The 26,920-nt window shown below is 46.0% G+C and overlaps 1 protein-coding gene across 1 annotated transcript; it reads right to left on the bottom strand.

Annotated features, from left to right (window-relative positions):
• Nucleotides 1-193: 193 nt before the first annotated feature.
• PRPF39 (pre-mRNA processing factor 39) lies at nt 194-25,260 on the bottom strand. The gene is made up of 14 exons (XM_082229992.1): nt 25,108-25,260; nt 20,056-20,423; nt 18,883-19,008; nt 18,104-18,222; nt 15,737-15,904; nt 14,698-14,863; nt 12,887-12,994; nt 7,999-8,163; nt 7,550-7,676; nt 5,644-5,912; nt 4,436-4,620; nt 4,026-4,100; nt 1,134-1,254; nt 194-914 (listed from the first exon to the last, which is right to left on the bottom strand). Exons 2-14 carry the CDS (start codon nt 20,383-20,385, stop codon nt 858-860), a joined length of 2,016 nt encoding a protein of 671 aa, XP_082086118.1. The 5' UTR covers nt 20,386-20,423; nt 25,108-25,260; the 3' UTR covers nt 194-857.
• Nucleotides 25,261-26,920: the final 1,660 nt, after the last annotated feature.

Here is a 26,920-nt window from a genome sequence, read left to right as displayed (position 1 = left end):
AGGTTGACGGAAGGGACAAGAGCCCAATTAGCACTGGCTGCTGATCTCCAGCTATTACTAGTGTAGACTGTAGCTCTCACGAGAAAAACATATTCTTGCGCTGTAGAAGCTTTCAAGCCTCTGAAGTGTTATTTGGTAGTAGTATATTTGACAACTGTGATACTGTTCTAGACCAAAAGAAACGAGAAGTAGCTCAATTTGCACAATTTTATTAAAAAAAGGACATTTTAAACAAACCTTTCTAAACTTATACATGAAAATTCAATACAAAACCCACCCCAAACACAGCATGGTTCTAGCAACACACTTCATTTGTCACTTCTTTAAATCCAAAAGATGCCCTTCCACATTATGTAGTCCCACCCACCCATATATATATATATATATATATATATATATATATATATATATATATTTAAAAATCTCTCTTTTTTTGGATGCTGCAACTGTAAACTCAAAGCCAAAACAGACCTGGATAAGGGTGTAGATTTGAAACTTATTCAGGGACAGGAGCAGGAAACTCACATAGAGCACCATTTCCCGGAACCTGTTCTAGCCGCCTTCAGATCATTGCTGAGAGCTGACTTTCGCCAGCATTCAACAGATGTTATTGGAATTTCTTGGATTTTTTTCTAACAGGAAAGCCGAAATCCTGATAAACTATGTATACAGCAAGATACCAATTAATACAAGAATTTGTCACAAGAACCCTGTGGACATCAGTTCACCGCACATGCAGAAAACACAAAAGGATTGTGTGACTGTCTGTTCACATCCCCATTTTTATATATATATATATATATAAAACAAACCAAAAACACTTTCACACCCCGTTTCTGCTCAAATTGTTCTTCTGCTCAGGTGGAAGAGGTCTGATAGTATTGTCCGTAATTCCATGCATTTGGGTAGTTGTACTAGAGGAGGAAGCAAAAGAGGGAAGATGCGTTAGCAAACTTTTTGCGCCTTCCACACTTGCGCAAAACTCTGCCAAGGGCCAAGAGCTAAACGGCTCCACCGCTGCAATATTGCAGGTGCATTTTTAAAGCCTGAATCCCTGTCATGGCAGAGCTTGACTTTGGCAGGGGTTGCGTGGCAAAGGGGAGCCCGAAAACTTCCCCGTATCCGCTGCTCACCTGGTACCAAGCGTTGTAGTTGTAGGCAGCCTGGTTGGCTTGCATGTCTCCGTCCGCCATCTGCCCAGATGCCAGAGCTGCCTCGTCACCCTGCACTCGCTTCTCGTCTGGCTCTTCGCAGCTGCAAGATGCAAGAAATGCGCTGCTGTTATTCAACAGAGAAGAGGGCCCAGAGATGGAAAAGTCACCAGCTAGCTAGCAAGTCCTCGACTCGCTGGGTCTGCTTTGCCTCGAATCTTAACTGTCTGATATCCCAGCATGGTAAGGAGCTGGTGGAGAAGGGGGCTTCTGGCACCCCCAGCTCCCTTTCTGTCACCTCCCCACCCTCTAGGGAACGACAAATGGTGGCCCACTTTGGAAGGGCAGGACAACTCAGCTGTCTTGGGGGGGGGGGAGAACAAAACATCTCTGTTCCCCTGACCCCCACTTCAGGAAGGGATCCAGGCCCCTTCCTTTGAGATACTGCACTTGCCTCTCTGCTCTGAAATATTTCCTTTATTTAACATACCGTATTTTTTGCACAACACTCACTTTTTTTCCTCCTAAAAAGTAAGGGGAAATGTCTGTGCGTGTTATGGAGGGAATGCCTACGGGTGGCATGCCTACAGATTTTCCTTCTCTAAAAACTACGTGCGTGTTATGGTCGGGTGCGTGTTATAGAGCGAAAAATATGGCAATTTATATAGCACTCGACTGTAAGTAAACCTCTAAACTGTTTACAAAAGCATTATATCTTATTCCTCAGTTCTAAAAGGACTGCCTTTTCCATAATAATAATAATAGCAGCAATAATTTATTATTTATACCCCACCCATCTGGCTGGGTCTCCCCTGCATCTAAGCCCTCCTCAACAGTCCCCACCACAAACCTTTTGAAATTAGGCAGGAGGTGATCAGTGAGGGGGAATTTCTGGCTGCAACATGTGTAATAACCTCATACCCAGCAAGGCTCACCTGGCACCAAATCTGGTGTCTTTCCAATGCCAGGCAAATACCTTTTTATTTGCTCAGGCCTTCAAGCTATTGATTATCTCCTTTTATTGTTTGGAGTTTTTTTTCCTGATTCTGATGAGCTAATTATATTAATTTATGTGGGGGGGGGGGTTGGGGGAGATGTCTTTCTACTGTCGTGTGCTACATCGCAAGTTTTCTAAACAAAGACTTGACATCCCAATAACTAAATGTCATTTGCCAGAAGCATAGAAACCCCGCTACACATTTGACAAGGAATTCAAGCCTTGGGCGCTATTCAATCCCATCAACCCGGGGAGGGGGGCCGTTAAACTTAAAGCCACCTGCTCCTCATCTATCTTCAGCACAAGAAGAAGCCAGTCGCCTGGCCACCCCTTAATATGAAGAACAGCCTTGGAAGTTTCCTAAGTTTGAAGAACCTGAGCTGCTGCTTGAATGCTGCCTCCTTTGCTTCGAATGCTTCATGGGAAAAGAGTAAAAAGCTCTCGAGTGCTTGCATTTAAACATGAGGGGGCCTTGTTATACAGTGGTTCCGCTCCTTCCTCCTGGGCTGTGTCCAGAAAGTGGTTGTGGGGGATGAGTGTTCAGACCCCATGGCTCTCACTTGTGGGGTGCCTCAGGGTTCTGTCCTGTCCCCCATGCTTTTTAACATCTATATGAAGCTGCTGGGAGAGATCATCAGGGGGTTTGGGCTGGGTGTTCATCAGTATGCGGATGATACCCAGCTCTACCTCTCTTTCAAATCAGAACCAGTGAAGGCGGTGATGGTCCTATGTGAGTGTCTGGAGGTGGTTATAGGATGGATGGCGGCTAATGGATTGAGGTTGAATCCTGACAAGACAGAAGTACTGTTTTGGGGGGACAGGGGGCGGGCAGGTGTGGAGGATTCCCTGGTCCTGAATGGGGTAACTGTGCCCCTGAAGGACCAGGTGCGCAGCCTGGGAGTCGTTCTGGACTCACAGCTGTCCATGGAGGCGCAGGTCAATTCTGTATCCAGGGCAGCTGTCTACCAACTCCACCTGGTACGCAGGCTGAGACCCTATCTGCTCACGGATTGTCTGGCCAGAGTGGTGCATGCTCTGGTTATCTCCCGCTTGGACTACTGCAATGCGCTCTACGTGGGGCTACCTTTGAAGGTGACTTAGAAACTACAACTAATAACAGAATGCGGCAACTAGACTGGTGACTGGGAGCGGCCGTCTTGAAAGACCTACATTGGCTGCCAGTATGTTTCCAAGCACAATTCAAAGTGTTGGTGCTGACCTTTGAAGCCCTAAACCGCTTCAGTTCAGTATACCTGAAGGAGCGTCTCCACCTCCATTGTTCTGCCCAGACACTGAGGTCCAGCGCCAAGGGCCTTCTGGCGGTTCCCTCATTGCGAGAAGCAAAGCTACAGGGAACCAGGCAGAGGGCCTTCTCGGTAGTGGCGCCCGCCCTGTGGAACGCCCTCCCATCAGATGTCAAAGCGATAAACAACTACCTGACATTCAGAAGACATCTTAAGGCAGCCCTTAGGGAAGTTTTTAATGTGTGACATTTTAGTGTATTTTTGGTCTCTGTGGAAGCCACCTAGAGTGGCTGGGGAAACCCAGCCAGATGGGCGGGGTACAAATAAATAAATAAAAATAATAATAATTATGAGGCACATTTTCATAAGTGGCGCATCAGATCATTCTCGACTGCCCACCTCCATGTAGAGGCAGTTTTTTCAGAAAAACTCTTTAGCACATCCGGGAATAGAGCTTCCACTCTGGCCTGTCTGTCTGTCCGTCTGTGTCTCTCCCCCCCACCCCCACCCCAAGGAAGCATGGTCCTATTGGGTGAACCAAAATGCATAGTTTGGAGTAGGGCAGCCCAGACAGACTTTTGCAGCTAAGCCTTAACACCCTCACTGCTCTCTGCTAAACAAGACAGTTCATACCCATTTTCTGCTTTCCTTTTCAAAGACTCTTGCTCCTTCAGAAGGGATTGATGCTCTTCATAGGCATCCATAAGCCTGCAAAGAGGAGAGGGGAGGAAAAAGAGGCTGCAGATTAGGCCTTTCTGCTCGACAGTGCAGGATGCAGAAACATTTCCATTTTGAAAGTTTGTGAACTGGCTCACAGTAGTTTAAATCCTCTACTGAAGTTGGCATCAGTGAAGAGAACCCCACTTGCTCCCAGGGCCAGAATTTCTGCAACCTTTAGCAGGAAGAACCGTTTTCTACAAAGAATGGCCTCTCATCAACCCTCCTGAACTTTGTCTGCAGCGTACATGCCATTAATAGGCATTAAAACGGGCTCAGACACTGTCCAGTTCCCCTAAGGCTGTTAAGCACATGTAAAACCTCACTTGTTCACATCCAGACCAAAATCTTCAAGGAATTCCACCTTTCGCTGAGAAAATATAATCCTCATTTTTATAGCCAACGTGCCACTGATCGCTTTGTCAAAACACGCAATGATGTTCTCTTCATTTTGTTTTAGGTCTCCATTGTACTCTATTTCCAGCAAGTTGAGATACAGTTTGGGGTTATCCTAGGCAAAATAAATTAAATACAGAAACATTCAGATGGCAATATTCAAGAGAAGTACACCAATTATTACAACCACGATGATGAGGTAGTTAAATATATTGAAATTACAGGAGAGAATGTCTGAATGGTATGTCAGCGGTGGAGCCTCTGCTTGGGTGCAGGGGGAGCAAGCTGTGCCTGCAAGACCTCTTCCTCTTTCAGAAATGTTTTCATGCCGGGACTAATTTGCAACTACACTTCCAAAAATTAGATGGCTCAATTTAGCCATGCACAAGATCCTCTAAGTAGGCAGACGCACAGCAAACCAAGAATCCCATGAGCACCAGTCTTCTCTGCATTCTCCTCAGGGATTCACGGTATCATCAAGGTGCATCTTAGAACACCAGAATCATCCCTCCACCTCCTGGCCCAATCAAGGCACAAAGGTCTTGCAGGAGGTTAGGGAGGGGCTGGTACCTTCCTGAGGAGGAAAAACTTTTGCTTGCCTAGAGACATGCACCGGATCTCAATGCCTTGAAAAAATGAATTTTAGTGAGTGCACCTCTATGCGTTTATTATGGAATCTAACATAAATATGCATATTTGTAATGCACAGAACTTTGGAGTGCCCCCTGCTGCCGTTGCCTTAAGCCAGTACTGAGAAGGGTCTTCTGCCGTGAGGTATGGGGCTCCTTTCCCATTTTAACGTCTCTATTGATTCTTCTGGAAATGCACCTACATCTATGGCCCAGGAACTGGGGAAAGGGAGAATGCTGCACCCCTGGCCACATTACAGCCCCAGGATCTGGCACCCCAGACACGGCCATGCCAAGCTAGCTCTTCTCTGGAGGGAAGCCTGGAGTTTGGGGCATGGTGTGTAGGGAAGGGAGCCTGGCAACATCAGTTTAGAGGGACTGGTGTCTCCAAGTTGCAGCAAGACGCATTGCAGAGTCAAGAGTCGTCATCACTGTTGCCAGGCAAGGGAGCCCCTTGGCAGAGGTGGCAAGGAAGGGGTCCAGTTAGCCCTCCTCCGAGAGCTGCCTACCCTGTCTCTGTCGATGGCGTCCAGAATCACTTTCCTGGCTTTGGGGAGGTTCTTCTGGATTTTGAAAAGGTGCCGAGCGAGCTTGACCGCGAAGAAGGAGGCTTCGTAGCTGGACTTGGCGTTCTTCACCGCTTCCTGGAGCAGGTGCTCAGCCTCCTCCATGTTCCCATGCCTCCGCTCCAAGCTCACTCTCCGCAGGCGGATCATGGCCAGGCCTGAAACGTTCTCCTCAAAGGTCTTCAGAATTCTTCGGGCTTCATTGATATTCCCTAAAAGCAAGGGGAAACGTGTGGGTGTGGAATGGCACCTAGCTGGAATCAGCCAACAGCCCCTTGGGGTCCTCCTGCACAACTCCCTGCCAGGTACCCAAAAATCAGTTTTGGCTTTACTCTAGCTGAGTTAAGCTTCAGATGGGCATGAAAGGGAGGTGGGGGCTTCAAGCACCAGACTTTGTTCAGGTCACTTGATTCCCGCCTTCCAGAGAAGTAGGAAGCAACAACCCACTACAGTGGTACCTCGGGTTAAGTACTTAATTCGTTCTGGAGGTCCGTTCTTAACCTGAAACTGTTCTTAACCTGAAGCACCACTTTAGCTAATGGGGCCTCCCGCTGCACCTGTGCCGCCACCACATGATTTCTGTTCTTATCCTGAAGCAAAGTTCTTAATCCAGGGTACTATTTCTGGGTTAGCGGAGTCTGTAACCTGAAGCATATGTAACCTGAAGCGTATGTAACCCATATGTATGAATATCTCCTTCACACCAAACAGAGAAACTGGAACAAACTAAGAGAATCAATGCACAGGTGTTCATAAATCAGCCCTCAAGTTGTCCAGCAGCGCACACAGCGCCCTCCTCAGGAGTCTCCTTTGTGGTGCAGTTTCAAGGCGGGAATAGTGGAAGTCGCTTCCAAGCAGCAGGAGACATTCCTCCGCCTCTTGCCAAGCCCTCTGGCACTCTCGTGGAGAGGAGCAGGGTGTGCTCTCAGATGTGCGGAGGTTGAGAGTAGATAGATAAAAACAGGAGTCTCCCTGCAAGGAGGGCTGATTACAGTCGTCATGGGTGGCAAGTGTCTGTGTCTGCACACACCCAGCAGATTCCATGCACAGATTCTGCAATGTCCTGGAAAAGATCCTCAACTTCAAATAGAAGATACAGACACTTAAATACACCCTGATCTACATTTTACTACCAGCTACTAGAGTCACAAACTTTGCTAAATTTTACCATCTGCATAATCTCTCCTTCTAACCAGGCTCTGCAACCAATTCAGAGAAGCAGCAACGTTAGCACAGACTGCAAAGTGAGGTTAGAGGAAAACGGCAAGTGTTCCTATTTTGCAGGCATGTAATCCCCATAGGGATACTGGAAAGAGACCCTAAAAAGTGCTGCTACTAGGAGAGGAGGAGTCAAGTGTTACAGCAGGGATATGGCATTAAGCACCTCCTTGAATCCTCTGTACAGCACTGGTCTTTCAGTCAGGTCTGATCGCTGAGATGCCAATCACGGTCCTAAGCAGAAGACCTGAACCTTCAAGATGTGCCCTACTATCAATGTTTATAGGGCCTCATTCACTTCTCCAGAATTTGCAGTGGCTGTTTCATCCACGGATGAGCAACCTTTCCTGGGTTGCCAAATGATCAAAATACTGGGATATGCGTATCTCCAGATGGTCCACGACCATTTACATTTACTCTTATCCTGTGGCAAGGAAAAAAGTGCATGTATCCTCATTTGCTTTTATTCTTGTTATAGTCTTCTTCATGGAGTGGCTTACAAGGAGGCATTTAAGTTTGTAGAGAAAATAAATGACTGAGCAGTGAGCCTCCAAGAGCCTGCCGTTCTGTTTGGCTGAAGGATGCCTCTGCTACCCATTCCTTCCTCTAGGAGACCCGGCTCCTCACTCACCTTGCTGTTCTTCAAAGGCTGCCCAGAGCAAGTGCACCATCGGCTTCTTTGAGAGGTGTATTGTGCAGGCCCGGCTGTAGACGTGCCTCACTCCTTCGATGCTGTGGTTCTCCATATACTTGGCATACTGCATTTGAAGACAGAGCAGAGACTGAACAATTCACAGCTTACTCTGGGCTGCTAAATACTTGAGAGAACTATAAAATTCTTGTGTTTAAACCCATTCAGCACCTTTATTGAACCATTAGACTAGTTTCTGTAAGGAGGGACGAAGAGAGGCAACGAAGTTGGCATATGCAGCTGTCAAATCTGGTTGCAAGCAGACCATCTCCTAATGCAACAGATATAGTTATACATGAACAACATTCAAACAAGAGTACAGAAGGTTAGTCACTGATCATCAATGTTTGCAAAGGCAGAGAGCTGTGCGTGGGAGACACGCCCCGTACCTTGATCCAAAACTCCTCATAGAGGGCACAGGAGATCACACAGCGCTCAAAGAGGACCACCACTCGCTCATGAGTCCCGTTTTCAATCTCAAAGTCCAAGTACTCCTTCCAGTTCTTCAGCTGAGTTTTCTCCAGAGGTTTAACGTGAAAATAAGGTCGTTTTATCTGGAATGGAGGAGAACCAAGGGAACGGAAAGTAAACCAGTTTTACAATGGCGGCAAAACAACTTTCATCTGCCACTTAATCCCGCCAAGCACGTGAGAAACTGGAACCTGCTGCTATCTAAGCGAAGGCCTGCTCAGAATCAACACATCCATATATAAGTGAATGTGGAGGAGAGAGGTGGATTGCATTATTCCCCCTACATTTTTCCAAACCTGTGAACAAGGCCTCCATGCGCCCAGCTTGGAGACAATCACAAGTTTGAAGACCCTCCACAAGTCATGGACAGACCTCCGGAATAATACTGTTGCTCCTTCCACACATTAATTTATACATGGATTAATGTGCGATCAGCCCTATACCCCCTGAAGTGTAGTTTCAAGAACAGCTGACCAAGCTAGCAAGTTCCCTATACAGAAAGACCTAACAAAGATCAGGCACAGAACTCTTGGGTCCAATAAGAATACACAGCTCTCAGCCTTGCTCTGTTTCAATTCAATAAGTGGCTGCATTCCTTAAGAACACAGAAGAGTCAGCATGTCTCAAAGGTGGCCAAACAGATGTCTTCATTCCAAGTAGGATGCAATGGCAAGATCCCTCTTTCCATTGCTTCTTATTGCCAAACCTGGGCCTCCTCTACGGTTCTTTTAACGAGTATAATCTGCTCATTGTGCCTCATGTGCATCCTTTACACTTCGGCCGATTCTCATTTGCCATTTCGTTGCTCATTCACTGACTTTGGAGAAATCTTTTTGGCGCTCTTTACAATCCGCTTTGGTTTTCAGCCTTAACTCCCCAACCCTGCACACCCTCAAGCTCTTAAGGAGCCTAACTTCTTACCTCCCTGCATTGTAAGGATTGTCCACTGATTGGTACCCTTTTGCCTCCTACTCTTGAATCATCACCAATCCAAAAGGGCCTGTCTTCTTATCTCATGGCCACCAGGAGGGGGGCTTTGCTCAAAAGTCCTCCCCAATTACCAAAATACAACCTTTGCTCAGATTTGGGCCAAAGCATTCTTCTTTTCTAAGCACCCTCTGTGTTCTAAAGGAGAACTCCTAAACCACTCCAACTTGCAAATGTTCTGTACTGCTAGGAAGTTGCTCCCTTCAAGCTGCTAGGTGAGACGGCGGAAACAGGATCATGGGACTTTTAAAAAATCAACTGCTCAGACACTAAGTTAGAAGGGTAAAGCAAGCAGAACATGGGGATCTAGTGATCTATCCCACTTTATAATTTTTTGCTTCTTTAATGGCCACACCTAAAAAACCACTTGACTCTGAAATCTTGAGACGCTATTAAGTCAATTAAGAGTATCCAACAGAGATCGGATCTCATCTCTCCTACACCCCACATTCTTTGGAGCCTATGGACAAGCAAACACCCTGAGCAGAAGCAGCATCAAAGGAGACAACAGAAGCAGCTGCGTTGGTAAGAAGTCCCAAACGTCTCATTACATTTACAAGAATGCTGCAATTTCATTAAAAATATAAGTATCAGAGCATTACAAAACTACAAAAAACAAAAATCACAGATCACTGGCTAACTAGCAGAAATTATTTTATTCTTTAACTATCCACATTAGGTGGGGGCATAGGAAAGTTTTCAATGAACATTTCAAAATTAATACAAAAACCACTGGCTGAATCTCTGCTGGAAGAGCATTCCTCAAGACCGGGCCAATAACACTGGAGCCTGCTCCAACTTGGGGGATAATCAGCAGCGCCACTAAATATCATATTGGTGACTGAGATGAGATATAAGGATTCAGGCAACCCCTCAGGTGCCCTGGACCAAAGTTGTTCAAGGCTCTGTAAATTAATGCAAGGGCCCTGAACACGGCTTGGCAGCAGATGGGCAGCCAGTGCAGATCCTTTCACAACAGTGCCACCTGTTGCCGGCTATCTGCCCTCATTAGCCCAGCAAAGCCTGGCTTAAGCATGCCTGCCTAACGCTGGACTGAACTCTGGCCACCCTGAGCTGCTTGCAAGGGGGAACGCAATAGGAAAACTGCCTATTCTTCATATATGGTCACAACTGTTAATTTGTATTTTGTGGCAAATTTTTACATTTGAAGCAACAGCACAGCCTGTAAAGGAATTTGCTATTGGTGTTACGGCTTCAAAGAGAGAGAGCTTTGGTTGGTTGTTGGCATCTGTCTGTCTTGGGACACAGTGGCTGGAATTGTATCTCACGGGGGAAAGTGCTCTGCCCAGCAACCACCAGCCCCTGCTTCCAGAAAAGCTGGGGTACTGAAGACATCAAGCAAGCAACCTCACTTATGAATCCTTACATTTATACAGAAATCAATTAATTTCACAGGTGCTCGGCTTGCCTACAAGCAGATAATTCTGTAGTCCAAGAGGCATGAGGACTGTATGCCCCAAGATTTCAGGTATCGCTTCCAGAGAGTATAAAGGATCTATATACAAGTGGTACCTCTAGTTACAGACTCAATCCATTCTGGGGTGCCGTTTGCACCCCAAAAAGTCAATAACTAGAGCGCCACTTCTGTGCACGGCAAAACCCGGAAGTATACACTTCTGGGTTTGCCGCGTTCGCAAGCCAAAAAGATGCAACATGAACCTAATGCAACACGAGGTATGGCTGTAATCACAAACTACTATGCTTTTGTTATAGCAGCCATTTGATGTCTTGTGTTTATTGTTGAAATGAAAATATATGAATTATGTTAACAGGAAATTTGACTTCAATGATTTTCATTGGTCTTTTTGCACTCTGATTTGCACTTTCTAGAAAAGCAGTCCACACATTTTAAATTAAATAAGCAATCAGTGAAGTGTAGCGCAGACTCCAAAAATGCACTGTGTTGAACCTCAAAATAGGGGACCCCAGTTGCAAACCCTGCTCAGCCATGAAGGTGTATACAAGTGCCATTAAAAAACTGAAACCACGAGACTACAGAGGTGGACTACAGAGGCCATGCTGGCTGGGGCTGATACAGGCCAGAGATCAACAACATCTCCACCCCTGCCTTAGTCTAACTTGCTAGGAGAGGCTGCCTGGCCTGCCCTGAACGCCATTGGGGAAGGGTAGGATTAGAAAGCTTAACTAGACATCCGGAACCGCAATTCAAGATGCAAGAAGACTCTGTGCTGTTTTTGTGGCAAAATACTAACACAGCAATCCCTCTGGATTTTTATTTTTTAAGTGTATTAAGGATGAAAAAGCTATACTATACAGGTATATCCCTCTGCCATTTGGATTCAAGAGAAAGCTTGTACTTTAGCCCATTAAATGTGTATCTAATATTCAAAATACTCCCAGTCGAATGCAAAGCTGTTAATTAAAGTCTGCTGACCGCAACAGAAGATGAGTGGAATACAAAGGGATGTGGAGCCACACCCGAGTTACTCAGGATTATCTTTATCTACAAAGTATGAATTTGCTTTAGGACCTGCCCAAGTTGGGTGGCCTTGACAGATTGCAACACATCCCATTTCACTCACCTCTTCCTCCAAGGTGGAGCTCCAAAAGCCGCCACCACAGACAAGCTCTAGGCAGAATGTTATGATAACCTTAACTCCGCTTGAAGTCATCTTAAGGGTAGGAAGCCCTTGGCCAAGGCAGGCGGCTGGTACTGCCCTGGGCTCCTGGGGGCTACATTCTGCTGCTTTCAAGTCAGGGCCCCTGCCTAGCAATACTGATGACCTACCACACCCAGCAATCAAGAGGTTGTGCATTTACTCAAAACAGCACTTTGCAGTTATTTGTCATAGGAGGAGACAGTTCGTTTTCACTTTATGCAAACTAAGCCAACTGGAGATCAGATGAGAACACTGTTATTGGCCCTTACAGTGAAGAAATAATCTCGGGCCAATGTAAAGCTCCTGAACTTGGCACCTTTGACATTTCAGACGGTTTAAACTGCTAAATAAAATGACTCCAACAAGACATACTACACATCACACACATACAGCAATCCTGAGGGCAAGAAAGCAAAGAAGGCACATGAAATTCCAAATGCAAGCAAGAGATAAGGCTGCAATCTCAAGTTTGTCGGGCATGCGCTATCTGAGGGATTAAACAACTCTTCTTTCATCGCTGAGGGGGCCTGCCTACAAGCAGCAAACAGGGAAAGTTCCCGTAAGGCAACCACAAAAAATGCTGATGCAATGGCACCTCTGTGTAGAATTGCCACTCTGAGTAAGTGATACCTCTGGCTCAGAAATCTGCAACAATTCAATCTGCTACAGGTTCAGGTTCAAGGTGTAACCTTTATCTTGGCAGCTTGAGATCAGTTTACTTGCAAGACCACTTTGCCTTATATATGCCCACTTGACTGCTTCCATCTGCAGAACCAGCACTGTTAACAGGTGCCATGTAATGCATAAGAAGTCAATCTTTGAGTGTGGCAGCACCTACACGTAGGAAATCCCTGCCTATTGACATCAGGCAAACACCTTCACTGTACTTTTTTCAGTGCTTGCTAAAAACATTTTTGTTTAGGCAAGCCATTATTTCACTGTACAAATGACTTAGCAAGCATACGAAGAACTGTAGGACTGACGCTTAGCAAGTCTTGTGGATGAAGTCTGTGGAACCAGATGGCGGCTCAAAAGGTATGTTTGTGCGCTTCAACTACAAGCTGCTTTGGACATGACCCACAAATGCCAGAAACAGCTTCTCCATGGAAGTCCAAAGCGGCTGCTGCTGCCTCCTCCTCCACGGAATTACAAAAGCATGTTATGCAAAGGAACTTACCCCTTCCTCAAAGGTCCACCTCTTGCTGACTTCATGCTCATTGTGATTGAACATTTCTTGATGAATCTCAATGATTCTGTGACGCATGTTTTCTATTTCAGTGATTAGCTAAACAAATACAGAAAGGAAAGGGTTTGACAAAATCCAGACACAGACACGCTTTTATGAGGCAGTGAGCTTCAAAATTTTCCTTCCGAAGCAAGCACACACACAGAGTGCTCAAGAGGAAATCTGCCCGGCTGGGACTTTGAAATGTGATGTCCTTGGACTCTTATTGCCAGCACAGCGCCTGGGATCTGCAGAATCCAGTTCTTAAGGACAAACCTCTAGTCTGACCACAGCGAAGGAGAACAACAAGTACCTAACTCAAGGGTAGAATTCAAGTTTTCCAAATTCAAGGTACCGCGTTCATTATGTCCACCTAAAGCAACAGGAGAAGACCTCTGGTTGAGAATCTTGGGAGAGTTCTTGCCAGTCAGATTTGGTAATATTGAGCTAGATGGATCATTGGTCTATAGGTCTGGCAGCTGCTTATATATCCTTCTTTCTTCTAAACACCCATAACAAAGGGGTAGGGAGCACCCTGCACGGCACTTCTGCTGCTCACTGTGCTTCATAGGCCCTGCCACAGATCTGTTGCCTCAAATACACGGAGTGACAGCTCTCCTTATCCCCATCTTTTGAAAGAAGGAACTCTAGCATTTCCAAATTTGGGTGAAGGGAACTGTTAACAGGATTCAGCATTTCTGCTGCCTGAGGTGCTGCTTCCTGTGACAGGTAGCCAGCCTTCCCCTTACCTTTGAAGCTGCAGAGCTGAGCTGGAATCGTCCCAACAGCTGCAGGGTAATCCACCCACCTCCTCAGCTGGGAGTAAGGCAGGGCTTTATCTATTTATTAAAGTATTTATGATCCGCGTTTTTCATAAAAGTATATAAAGGCTGTATACAACATAAAAAGGTTCAGTAAAATTGGCAAAAGCTTCCATAAGACAACATGTCTTGTAGCTACATCATCAGGGTATTTAGGAACCCGTAACAGAACCCTCCTTGCTGAGGAAAGGCAGGAAGGAGGGATTTGGATATTGCTACCTAAAGACATTTAGAGAGAAATGAAGAAATGACCAAGCCAGAAAAAAGGGGGGAAATGGGGAAGTGGGTTTGAGGTGACTACCAATCTGCCTCAGCAGCAATGCTGGCCAAAAACTGGTAGACCCTGTCTGCAAACTACTTGTATAAATACAGTGGTACCTCGGGTTAAGTACTTAATTCATTCCAGAGGACTGTTCTTAACCTGAAGCACCACTTTAGCTAATGGGGCCTCCTGCTGCTGCCATGCTGCCAGAGCACGATTTCTGTTCTCATCCTGAAGCAAAGTTCTTAACCCGAGGTACTATTTCTGGGTAAGCGGAGTCTGTAACCTGTAGCGTATGTAACCTGAAGCGTATGTAACCCGAGGTACCACTGTAAATGCTAAAGGTCAGATCTTGCGTCAGTTCAGGCTCTACTCTAACCAGAATCAAGAAGAAAGGCTTCAGAAGCACATGTGCTAAAACTAGGACAGGAATAAGGAGAGCTGCTATGGGTGAGAGACAAGGCAGGGAATAACTTTAAAGGCAGAAAGCAAAGGACGGCAGCTGGCAAATGCGGAAACATGACACCAGATACAGACACGCCCGGCTTCTGAATGTGCTTCAAAGAGCTCTAGTCAGCAAAAGATCCAGGCGTTTTATGAGCAGCTGAATAAATTAGGCCTATGCAAAACTGCTGTTATTAACCCCGAGGAAAAAAACAGGGCAAGCTATGCACAGTTACCTTAGCAGGGTCAGTTATATCTTCAGTTCCAGAAGGGAGGTCATCTCCAGGGGGGGCATCCTCCCCATTATGGCTATTGGAAGAAGCGAGTTCTCTGCGCAGTTGGATAAACTGTTCAGTAGTAAGAAGGTCCCGGGGCAGGTTATTCTGGACATGCTCTTTGAACCTACAGTCGAGAGAGAGAATGAGAATGAATTTGTGGACTGTTCTAAGATGAAACTGGACAGCTCTTTGCCACAACGAAACTGCTCTAGGAAGAACCCAGGCGGCAAGTGTTGCATTTGTTACTTTTTAATAAGCAACCAGCTGGCCTTGCTTTCCAGAAACGCCTTTTCTCATTTCATCTGGTTGCCCTTGACCGTTGCAGCTCTTCTTTATAATCACATATTACAAAAAAACCCCACTAACATAAGATGTTAAGTTGCTTGTTAGGAGCTTATTCATCTTCCAAAAGGAAGCCCTGAAGCTCAGCTGCATTGCCACAAATAACTCAGAAAGCCACCCCTGCTGCTCTATTTCACACTTGCAGTTAGTCAGAAATTCAGGAATGTAACCCCTGGGAAACATTTAAGAAATTGACATCCAGTTTGTGCCCATCAACCAGCTCACAGACAACACAATGACACAGCAAGCGTCTGTGCCCAAGGAGAAGATTTGCTACCCTATCAGGAATTACCAGGGCTTTCCGTAGCTGAACTGCTCTTACAGATGCCAAGCTATTTCTCTGGGACAGATAAAATTATGCTACCTAGCAGAGAATACATGCCTGGCAGAACATTTATAAGTGCTCATCATCATAATGAATGCCATGTATAAAGTGCTGAAAATTATTAGATGCTCCACTACACATGACATTTTCACAGTTACATTGCTCAGGTGTAACGTCGTCTCAATTTCCTCCTTTAGAATACAACCAGAACAAACATGCAACTAACAATGCATTTGTTTAAAACAACTTCAAGGCCTTTCAGTGTTGCAATAATAGGACATTACAGAAACCAAAAGTGTAACACTAACTCAACCTTAACAACCTCCTTACCTTTGGAAATGATGGCTGTAAAGCTGGGTGGGAATCCCAAGAATGCGGTCAAATACGGCAGTCACTGCTCTCAGGTTAGCCTGTTCATTTTCCCAGTTTATATACATTTCCCAGAGTTTGTCAGAGCGGAAATCTGTCCCTGCAGCTAAGACTGCATGTTCGTAGGTCCTGGGAGGTAAGACAATTTATGTCATCATGGAAATACTTCATTAGTCCTGAGCACAGATCCTGCTCAGGTGGCTAGAGTTTCTCCCACTCACTAAAAAATAAAACATGGCAAAATCATGCACTCATTGGCTGCTTAATATATAATGGATAGCACCCAAAATTCTCTGTCTTATGAATAATTGTGAATCACCCTGTGGTCTTCAGATGAAGGATGGTATGAAAATTAATTAAAGGGATAAATGGAAGCGGCTTTATGCCAAATCCACCTCCTGGTCTATCTAGCCCAGCACTGTTCACAAGAATTGGCTAAGGCTCTCGAGGGTTTCAGAGAGCTGTTCCCAGCCCTGCCTGGAGATGGCACTGGAGACTGGACCCAGGACACTAAACCAAACCTTCCAGGCTCCGAAGGGGAGGAGGGGAAAGCGGAGGGGGAAACTGGGCTTGCTCACATTTTGCAAAACCATAGTTTATCAGAAAACAGTAATCATCAGCCTTTTAAATCTGACTGCTCTGATAGAATTTGATACTGTTCATTTTTTAGGCGATTTTGGCTCAGATGTCATTTCTGCAATATTCTACACCCCCAATTCCTGAACTGATGCAAAATATCAAAAGCGCTTTCCTTCCATCAGTGACAATGTAAAAATTTTAAGATCCGAAGACAAACCAGTGTAAAATTTAACAAAAAACTCCCTCACTCTTTCGAAACAATACCCTTTCTTCAACACCCTCAAAAAGACCACTAGACTAAGGATGTGGTGACATGAAAGTTTATTTCAATTTGACTGAATTCTCCAGTTGACAAATTGGCTTTAACAGCAACTAGTGAAAAATGTGAACACAGAACGCATTTCATTAACCAAACAGGGAGAAGGTATTAAAAGCAGACTTCCACACCCTCTTGTTGAAAAGAATGAAATTTGTGATGACACAGAAAACGATCAGAGTTCTCACCGTGCAATGCCAGAAAATATTCCGTGTGAACCATTTTTTTAAATTTACAAAACATGCCTATAATGCGTTTTAATCCTTGTTGGCCCCTCCCTCAATTTAAGGCAGGGATGGGGAACGTTCCTCTGCCCTGCAGACTCCATCTGGCCAGTGAGGATTCCACGCTGGATGCAGATGGAAGGGCTTCTCTTCTGCCCCGGCCAGCACAGAAATGCAGCAAATGGCGGGCGCCTGTATTTCTTTTGTGGAATCGCAGACTTGGAAGGGCCCCCGGGGAGGGGAGGGAGTCACCTAGTCCAACCACCTGCAATGCAGATCTAATCCAGATCAGGACTTTGGCATGGGGAACAACAAGGCTTTGATCCTTTCCCCACTCCCTTGGGTTGCAGCCCCAAACAGGTCCCCGTATCAGTAGTTTGCATGCGGGGCGGAGTGGGTGACGGCTTCACTTTCATTCCAATGGGAATACCCCCCTGCTCAGGGTTCCAAACTACAGGAGTCAGGGTGGGGAGGGCTACCCCCCAGCAGCAGGGGGCAAAGGGGTGAAGCTTCCACTTCTAATGCCTGGAGTGTCCTGATGCAGGCAATTTGCATTTGCGGGGGGAGTATTCCCCCTCAATGCAAGCTGGAGACAATATGAATGAATGGGATGTGGCATGTGGGCCAGAAATTACTACTACTACTACTATTTATTTAATTTGTTTATTTATTAAATTCATCCCCTTTAAATTTATTTATTAAATTTATGCCCTTTATCCGTAGATCTCAGGGCAGTTCACACCATACAAATGCAAGATGAAAACACAAAATGCATAATCAAAACAATAACCCAAACAAAACAAACCTCTGTGTGTGAATTAATGAGCATGGGGTGCTTCCAGGCATACTGGCATGCAGGGCACATGACCCACAGAAGAATGTGTCCCTTAAGGAAGTTTCTCCACCCCAATTGCTGTTAACTCAAAAACATTACAAGCTGAGAGCTGCGGGCTGAGCAGAGGTCTACATCCAGGTCTCCCAAGACCAGTTCAGACGAGTGCTTTTGGCAAAAAAACAGTTTCAATTTCACACCCCAGTGGTCTACTCCAGGAGCTTGGATAGCAGAAGCTGTGTGCCTGCCCTCTGTTCAACAGGGATTCCACTCAGATGGAAAATGAGAAGGCTGTTTTTCACATGACCGAGCACAGCTCTACGCAAAACTCCACCCCACAGGGTGTTTATATTGGATTGTTTTTGCAAACAACTTACCCCCTAATGGTCCCAACAGTTTCAGGGTCACTGGGATCCAGCGTCTCCTTGAGGAAGTTTATGTAATGGATCCAGAGATCAACACTAAGAGGTATTGCCTGGAGTCCCCTTCGATATACCTACAAAGAGAACACCAAAAGGCTATTTTTCGAATCCTTACTTAGGTGGCATAAGAGAGGCAACACTGTGTTATCCGGTGAACCTTAAGAAATACTAATGTACTGGAATTTTGTTTAAATAATCTACCATTACCATTGGGTGGAGGTTGGCTAGAACATGGCAATGCTCTGATCTCCACGTGCGGAGTCTTGATCTTCAAAGCGCAGCAGTCCCTGCATCTGACCAGGCTGTGTGGGCAGGCTTTGGGGTACAGACCATAGGGCACAGACCCTCTAGAGCACCAATGACAGCGTCTGACCAAAAATGCAATAAGATGTAGCAATGGTGACCAGCAAAACCAACCACAGTGTTCGAATTTTGCGAAATAATAATAAATGTATAACGTAAGTGACAGAAAAGCCCTGCCCTACTTGTTAAGCTGCAGTGTAATGCAGACGCTTGCACTGCAAAGCTTGACAAACTGTAGTAGAGGTTTAACGCACCTGCCAACAAAGAGAGAAGATATTAGCTCCGAGTGCCACAAGGAGGGACAAGCGCAAACAGAAAGCCCTGTACGAAGAGTGGGAGGTTCTGGCAGCCAAAGAGTTACTTTCTGTGGTTTGGTCGGTGTTTGGCTCACAGGACCCAAGAGCAACAGCTGAAACCCACAGCCTACATACCTCGTCCGACTGCTTCATGTTGCTGTGCCGCTTCTCAAGGTCTGCATATTTTTTCCAATAGCCGTAGCAATATGGGTAGTGTGCAAAAAAACTGTCGAAGGCTTTTCTGGCAGCTAGTAAATGGTTCTGGGGGGGGGGGAAACACACAGCTCAGTTTCAGAGGTCTTAGACTTTGCATAGGTCATTCCACACATTATCAGGAGGAAGTTCTGTCAAAATTGAGGCCTCCCCAAATCCAGAACAATAGCACTTTTTTTAAAAGAGCCAACCAACAGGGGCTGCTTGCCTGGACATTCTTCATCCATGCACAACAAAAGAAAAGGCTGAAGGAAAAGTAGAAGTCCTGCAAACCTTAGAAATCACAACCTCCTCTGGATTTCACAACCATCTTATAAAGAAATAAACAAGAATATTTCTAGTATTTATCAATGAGCAGAATCTGTGGAACAACGGCACAAAGACAGGCATACACAATCACTACCCCTCAACTCTGGAATGCTCTTCCACAACATGCTCAAAATCCTGGCCAGCAATGGAAAGCCAACATTTTTATGAAAGCTTTCAACGGGTGAAAACCACCAAAATGAAAGGGATACCTCTCAGAAAGTTAGCCTTTGGGATTAAAAAAAAAACCCTCTCAAGAAGTACTTTAGTTAGTCTAGTGCTATCTGTATTAAAGAACCAGAACTATTCTTTTCAAAGGGCTGGACCATATGAGTTATATAGATTTGATTTGTAGAACAAAAACTTATTCAACGATCCAAAGAAATACTAAGTTTAAGAACTGCTGTCTAAGAATTTACAGCCTGCTGCAAATAGTCTTCTAATTTGTCTAATTTAGAACAGCCTAGGCATGCAGAGGGACCTTCCCAGTTGTTGTGAAAGCAACTGTCTCTATTATTTGAACTTTCTCTCCCTGCTGTGAAAACCCCCAAAACACAAGTATCTTCCAGACAATGTTGCAAGACCTTTGAACCAGCTGGTGATGACCAGTTATTTGTATCAGATGCTTTAATATATCCTGTACTTTAAATTCTTGTTTATTTCATTGCATGCTAGGAACACTTTGGGGGTTATGGCAACGCTTGAAATATCAAAATCAGCAATGACGTACTGAAGCACTGCCCATTTGAAAGAGGACAGGGGAGAGAAAAAGACAAACCACTTGCTTACCTCTTGTTCTACATACTGCAGGAGATAGACCCAGCCCGTGAAATCTTGTGGATTAGTTTCAACCACCTTCCAGAATTTTTCAAACTCGGGAGGGAATGAAGGTTCAGGGTCACCAGTCTTTGCAGCTTCACTGTCTGCCATTTCACTGTCCTGGGTAGTTTCTTCCAGAGTGTTGTCGCCGGGAGAGTTGTCAGGGGACTGCTCCATCTCCGTCACACTCATGATCTCCGTGCTGAAGTCAGCTGGTTGCTCACTCTTGGCATCAGTGTCCTTGCCCATGCTCTCGCTTTTCAAGTTACTGTTGTCTTCCTTATGATCTGAACTCTGCATAGCGACAAGACACTCCTCTTGTTCTGTTAGAAAATAACCTGTTGAAGTGGAAAATCATCGTCATCATCATCATCTGCTGGGGATAAGATTCCTAAAACAAGGGCAGCTGACACTATACATCCCCAGATAGAGGGGAATAAAAATGTTGAAGAACCAAGGATGAATGAATGAGACGTGCACCAAAACACCCTGAGCATCAGTGGCTGGACTGGGATACAATCCTAGATATCAGAGTTAAAACTGACTTACAGTTCTGCATCTTGGTTCTCCTAATCAATGGATTTGTCAAGTATTGAGTGAGAAGCAAACAGTTTTCAGACTCTCTCCTCTGGCATCAGAAGAAAGGAAGCCTGAAGGCCAAAACCAAATTACTGGCTAAAGATAATTAATTTAAGAACTGTCCCCAATTTGTAAACAGTGGGTGATATTACTCAGTGTAGACCCACTGACATTAAGGAACATGATTAGGGTAGGTTCATTAATTTCAATGGGCGTTTTTGGAGTAAAACTTTTGGTTGAATACCACTTGCTGTACCTGCACTTCTCAGATACATCTGAAGGTGAGGGCAGCAGGTGGGGGAGGCAGAGAGCAGTATGAGATTGACAAGCAAGCACACACATATACACATCCAAAGACGAAGAGAACTAACCAAAATCTGAAGAAAGTGTGCACTCAATACTGATAGAAACAAAGCAAACTCTATTTATGGAATACAGGAACTTAAAATAAAGAAATATGATGGGGGCCTCCACTTTGACTTTGACTTTGAAGATGCAGACTTTGTGGAAATTTTTCAGCAGTTGTTTCCAAATGCCCTTGTGGGAAGAGAATATGGATGGATGGTGACAGAACTTTTTCGAGATTCGACGACGGACATAAAGGATTACCAACAAGACCGGCGGAGAGGGACTGAAAGAGATTTGAAAGCCTCGGACGTGAGGAACCCAGGCTAAGAACTGATATTTTGGACATGTATTGGGAAGGGACGAAACCGGGGATGGGAGGGAGGGAAGAATAGAATTGTAAAAACACTCAAGACTTTTGGGTTTAGTTAATATGACTTTTATTTAAGACAAATTGGGAAATCAATGGAAGAGAACTTGAGTCCAACTTAGAAAAAATTTATTTTTCTTTATAAAAGAGGTAATTTTAAGATGATCAAGAAGAGAAATACCAATTTGCTGACACAATTTTGGGAATTGGGATGCATGAAGGGGGGTGGGGGGAAGTCAGGGAACAAGGTTATGAAAGTAGGATTTTCTGAAATTATACATGTTTTTGTCTTTTGTCTTTTTTTGTGTGTGTGTATTTGTCTCTATAAAAGGTGAAAAACCAATAAAAATTTCTATAAAAAAAAGAAACAAAGCAAACTCTAAAAAAGTTTGGTGCTCATACCTTAAATCCCAGCTCTCCTAGTTTAGTAAAAAAAAAAAATAAATAAAAAAAACCTGGAAAATGCCACTGCAGCCCAAACCTTAGCCTACATAGCTTACTAGAAAGTAAATTTATTTGAATTGCTTCATATCCTGAAGAAATACCTAAAATTACTGATAGCTATATAGAAGTCTTCTGTATTATTAAATGCTGTTAATAATAAAATACTGTTACAGTACTGTACTATCATCGAAGCTCTTGGCTAGCCTATCTTTCATTCCAACAGCTGGGACTTTATCAGCCACATGGCCTTTCTTTTATACACACACCCATCAAAGATAAGTGGCAGCCCTCCAAATGAAGGTTAACGCTTTTGTTGGGAAACTTGTAGGCTTTCTGCTGTGCTAACTATGACAGCGGAATTGCATTTCAGTTCCCTCTCTGAATGTAATGTTCCAATTAACTGGTTGAGATACTCTGAAATAATCCTATTAATACTAACAACAAAACACAGACCACTAGCTGTAAAGGAGCCGGAAAGTCCAACTCAAGCCCCACAAGATAAAAGGGACTCACAAGTTGGAAGGGACCCTGAGGGTCATCTCATCCAACCTGTGAAATGCAGGGATCTCAGCAAAAGCATCCCTGACAGATGGCCATCCAAACCTCTGCTTGAAAACCTCCAAGGAAGGAGAGTCCGCCACCTTCCAAGGGAGACCATTCCACTGCCAAACAGCTCTTACTATCAGAAAATTATTCCTGATGTTTCTGACTAGCCCTTTAGAGACTCATCTTTCCTCCCGCTCACAGTTCCTGAATTTCCTGCAAACCGAAACCCACATCCACACACCCTGGAACAGCTTGCCCCAGCTGTTACTTTCCCCACAAACCCTCCAAAGCACACAACAATCACATGCCCTACTCTGGAAGACCAGCCGAAAAGAGTGAGCTCCCGCCAACCCCGTAAGTAACAACAGGCACAAATGCTTCTAGCCAGCCCATCTCCCACACTTCCTTTGCAAGGCAGCCCCGATGCTCCCAGAACTCTCACCTCAGAAAAGGGTTCCAAGAGCTCTGCACTGGAATGCCAAACAGGCAGAGAGGCCCTCCCTATTCCCTGCACAGTCAGACAACCTGCAACCATCTAAACCCCAAATCTTCAAAACCACAATGGCTTTTAAAGCAAAATGGGGCACCTACCTTGGCAAAGTGGCTTCCCCAGCGTGCAATTAGACTAGTTGCAAAAACCCCATCCCATCCCTGAAAGTCATGCGTCACCACCTCTGTGATAATCCCAAACTTTGGAAGACCAAAGGCCTTGCCCACATAATTTAATCAAGCTAGGAGAAATGAGCGTCAGGCCTTGATGTGGGTATTCTCCCGTACTGCTTTATGAGCAAGACGGTAACAATTAACAACCTGTAATCAAGGCTGATGATGATCATCAATCACAACACTTCTATAACCGAGACAGTAAAAATCAGTTCCCAGCATCTCTACATGAGAAATGTAGCTTAATTAATACTTTCAGAATAAAAGGAAAAGCAATTATATAATTACAGATTTTTTCCAGGGGTTGGACAGTGATGAAGAAAATTAAAGTTTCAACCACAACACAAATTTGGGTGTGCTCTTAGATGTAGCCCTAAGTCTGCGTGCCCAGCTTTCTGCAGTAGCCAGGAGTGCATTTGACCACTTGTGCCTGTTCTAGCACACAACTTTTGCACATTTAACCTGTGCACATTCAGCTTTATGCATTTAGCAAAATAATCGTTAAAACTGAAAAACTGGGTAGAAAGGGGATGGGTGTCCAGGGGAAAAAAAGCTCTGGCAACCCCACCTGACATTGCACCCAACCTGATTTTAGTTTTGGCACACTTCCCAGAATGTAACCCCTTGTAAATTGCGGGCTTACTCTGTTTTTAGGACCCACCCTACTTTTGTAATTGTAATTTGTTTTTAATGTTGTATTTTAGTGTAATGGTGTGACACACCTTAGGCCCTTAGGGTGAGAGTATGTAAAATTAAAAATGTCCAATACGACTCTCAAAACAAAGAGCATAAAACGTCCACACACTTAAACCCACCTATAAAAAACAAAGAATGGCAGCAATAAGCCTCAGCCCTAAATAAACAGCACTAACTGCAGCCAATGACCAGAAAGTCTTATTGAAATAAGCAAAGCCTCACATGCCTTCCCCAAAAACAATTAAGGAGGTGAATCTTCACACAAGCCCATGTGGCTTATTCCAAAGCAGGAGAAAGACTATCAAAATATCCAGCTACCAAAACATCTTGGGATTTCAGTAATCGATTAAAACTTGCAATGCGGGGCAGAACATTTTCCAGCACTTTATTTTTCTATGTTCTACAGTGGTACCTCGGGTTAAGTACTTAATTCGTTCCGGAGGTCTGTTCTTAACCTGAAGCACCACTTTAGCTAATGGGGCCTCCTGCTGCTGCTGCCACACCACTGGAGCACGAATTCTGTTCTCGTCCTGAAGCAAAGTTCTTAACCCGAGGTACTATTTCTGGGTTAGCGGAGTCTGTAACCTGAAGCATCTGTAACCTGAAGCGTCTGTAACTCGAGGTACCACTGTATTTTCTATTTCGTTGAGTACAACAGTAACGATGAAAACGTACCAAGTTCAAAGGCAGAAGACTTAGACTGCTCCAAAGTTTACTAAATACCAAGCTGGAATCCAATGCTTCTCTACCTTTTCAATGCAAACTGAACTTTCCCTCCCAGGAAGCCCTTGTCACAGATTAGGAGAGAGACACGCAGAACCTACGACTACGCGACGGGAAAAGCAGCGCTGGTCTCTGGAGACTTGTTTCCAACTTCTCCCCCCCCCCGCCCCCCCCGCCCTCAGCGCCTGGCCCAGGGGGATCAGAGGCAGGCAAGGCCCGATGGTCAGGACCTGGGTTCGAATCCCGCCTCGGGGGGCGACAGCCGCTGAGCCTATCCCGCCTCGCAGGGTTGATGGGGGTGTTTAAATGGGATTTTTTTTTGGGGGGGGGTCCGTTTCGGCCACCAGGAGGAGGAGGAGGAGGAGGAAGGCCGTAAAGCCCCCCAGGCCTCGTTCCAGGTCCCCCGGTCTCTTCCCCGGACCCCCCATGGAAACCCCTCAGGGGGCGTCCGCCTCTCTCCCCCCCGTCACGTGGCCCATGGGGCGGGGCTCACCTGCCTCCCCCCCCCATTTCCTGAGGGAGCCTTGGCGCCCCTCCCCCCGCCGCGCGAGGCGGGAACGGGAAGGCAGGCAGGCAGGCAGGCGGCGCCTCCCCCCTCAGGAGACCCAGCGGGGCCCCCTCCGCCGCCGCCGCTTCCCCCCCGAGGCCTTTCCCACCTGGCCCAGCGCGCTCTCTGCCATGGGGCCCGCTCGCCGCCGCCTCCGCCTCTTCTAGGCCGCCCGGCTGAGGGACTGGCTGGGAAGGCCGCACTGCGCAGGCGCCACGGGCCTCCGGCCTGGCTCCGAGCTGAGCTGCGGCCCCGTCGGCGGGAAAGGAGCGGCGCAGGCGCAAGAGGGAGGAGGCGGGGCCGCGCAGGCGCCGGAGAGGCCGAGGGGGCGGGGCTCCGGGGCGTCGCTTTCCAGCGCGGCTTCGCTGCCCCGCCTCCTTCTGAGCGGGCGGGGCGGGGCGGGGAGGAGCGGGCCTCTGAGCCTGTGCAGAGTTTTTCTCCCGCCGCCGCGCTCTGCTCTCTTCCCAAGGCAGGGCGGGGCTCCCCCGAAAGAGCCCGATAAGATGCAGAGCATTTCTTATAGGTATTTATGGTTCCTGTTTATCGGGTCGGATTTAGGTTGGATGAGGCCCTCGGCTGCTGAAGATAATGGGGGCCCTTTATAGGTCCAGCTGTTTTTTGTGCTGAATAGATGCTATATGGTAATTTATGTATAATAGTAATAATAATAATTATTATTATTTATTTGTACCCCGCCCATCTGGCTGGGCCTCCCCAGCCACTCTGGGAGGCCTCCAACAAAGATTAAAAATAGATTAAAATGTCACACATTAAAAACTTCCCTGAACAGGGCTGCCTTCAGATGTCTTCTAAATGTCAGGTAGCTGTTGTTCTCTTTGACATCTGGTGGGAGGGCGTTCCACAGGGAGGGCGCCACCACCGAGAAGGCCCCCTGCCTGGTTCCCTGTAACTTGGCTTCTCGCAATGAGGGAACCGCCCAAAGGCGGCCCAAAGCACTGGACCTCAGTGTCCGGGCAGAAGGATGGGGGTGGAGACACTCCTTCAGGTATACTGGGCCAAGGTTTCTAGGGCTTTCAAGGTCAGCACCAACACTTTGAATTGTGCTCGGAAATGTACTGGGAGCCATTGAAGATCTTTCAGGACCGATGTTATATGGTCTCGGCGGTCGCTCCCAGTCACGAGTCTAGGTGCCGCATTCTGGATTAGTTGTAGTTTCCGGGTCACCTTCGAAGAGCGTATTGCAATAGTCCAAGCGGGAGATAACCAGAGCATGCACCACTCTGGCAAGACAGTCCGCAAGCAGGTAGGGTCTCAGACTGTGTATCAGATGGAGCTGGTAGACATCTACCCTGGACACAGAATTGACCTGCGCCTCCATGGACAGCTGTGAGTCCAGAACGACTCCCAGGCTGCACACCTGGTCCTTCATGGGTACAGTTACCCCATTCAGGACCTAGTAGGTATCTCAAGCCATTTGCCACTTTATGTAGGTTTTATTTTACTTGTTTTGTGTCTTATATTTTGGATATGTACATCCAGGGTTTTTCCCTTTAAATTTTTTGGGGGCTCCCAAGGGAGTTGGCCTCTAAGCTATATCTTGTTTACAGTATTGTATTTCCATCCCATCTTCCCCCGCCAACGGGGTCTCAAGGCGGCTTATGGCTAAAATAAAAAAAGCTACAGATAGGTAGCCGTGTTGGTCTGCCATAGTCAAAATTAAAAAAATTCCTTAAGGTGCTACTGGAAGGAATAAAAAAAGCTAAAAACATTGGCTGAAGGGGGCGAAGATATTTGCATGTTCTAAGCCACGTGTGTCCCATGAGAAAGTCAGAAATCATCATTATCATCATCATCATGATGCCCTGAGGGGTTCATCCAGCCCAGCCCGCCGCTGTTCTCCAGGGGCCACCGGCGTGGCGCCCCACAGACAAGGAGCCCACAAGTATGACCAGAGCGCAGCT

The sequence above is a fragment of the Podarcis vaucheri genome (assembly GCF_965113315.1).
Source record: "Podarcis vaucheri genome assembly, chromosome: 1".
Classification (NCBI taxonomy): Eukaryota; Metazoa; Chordata; class Lepidosauria; order Squamata; family Lacertidae; genus Podarcis; species Podarcis vaucheri.
Note: the sequence above shows the minus strand (reverse complement) of the source record. Positions and strands in the feature narration are given on the sequence as shown.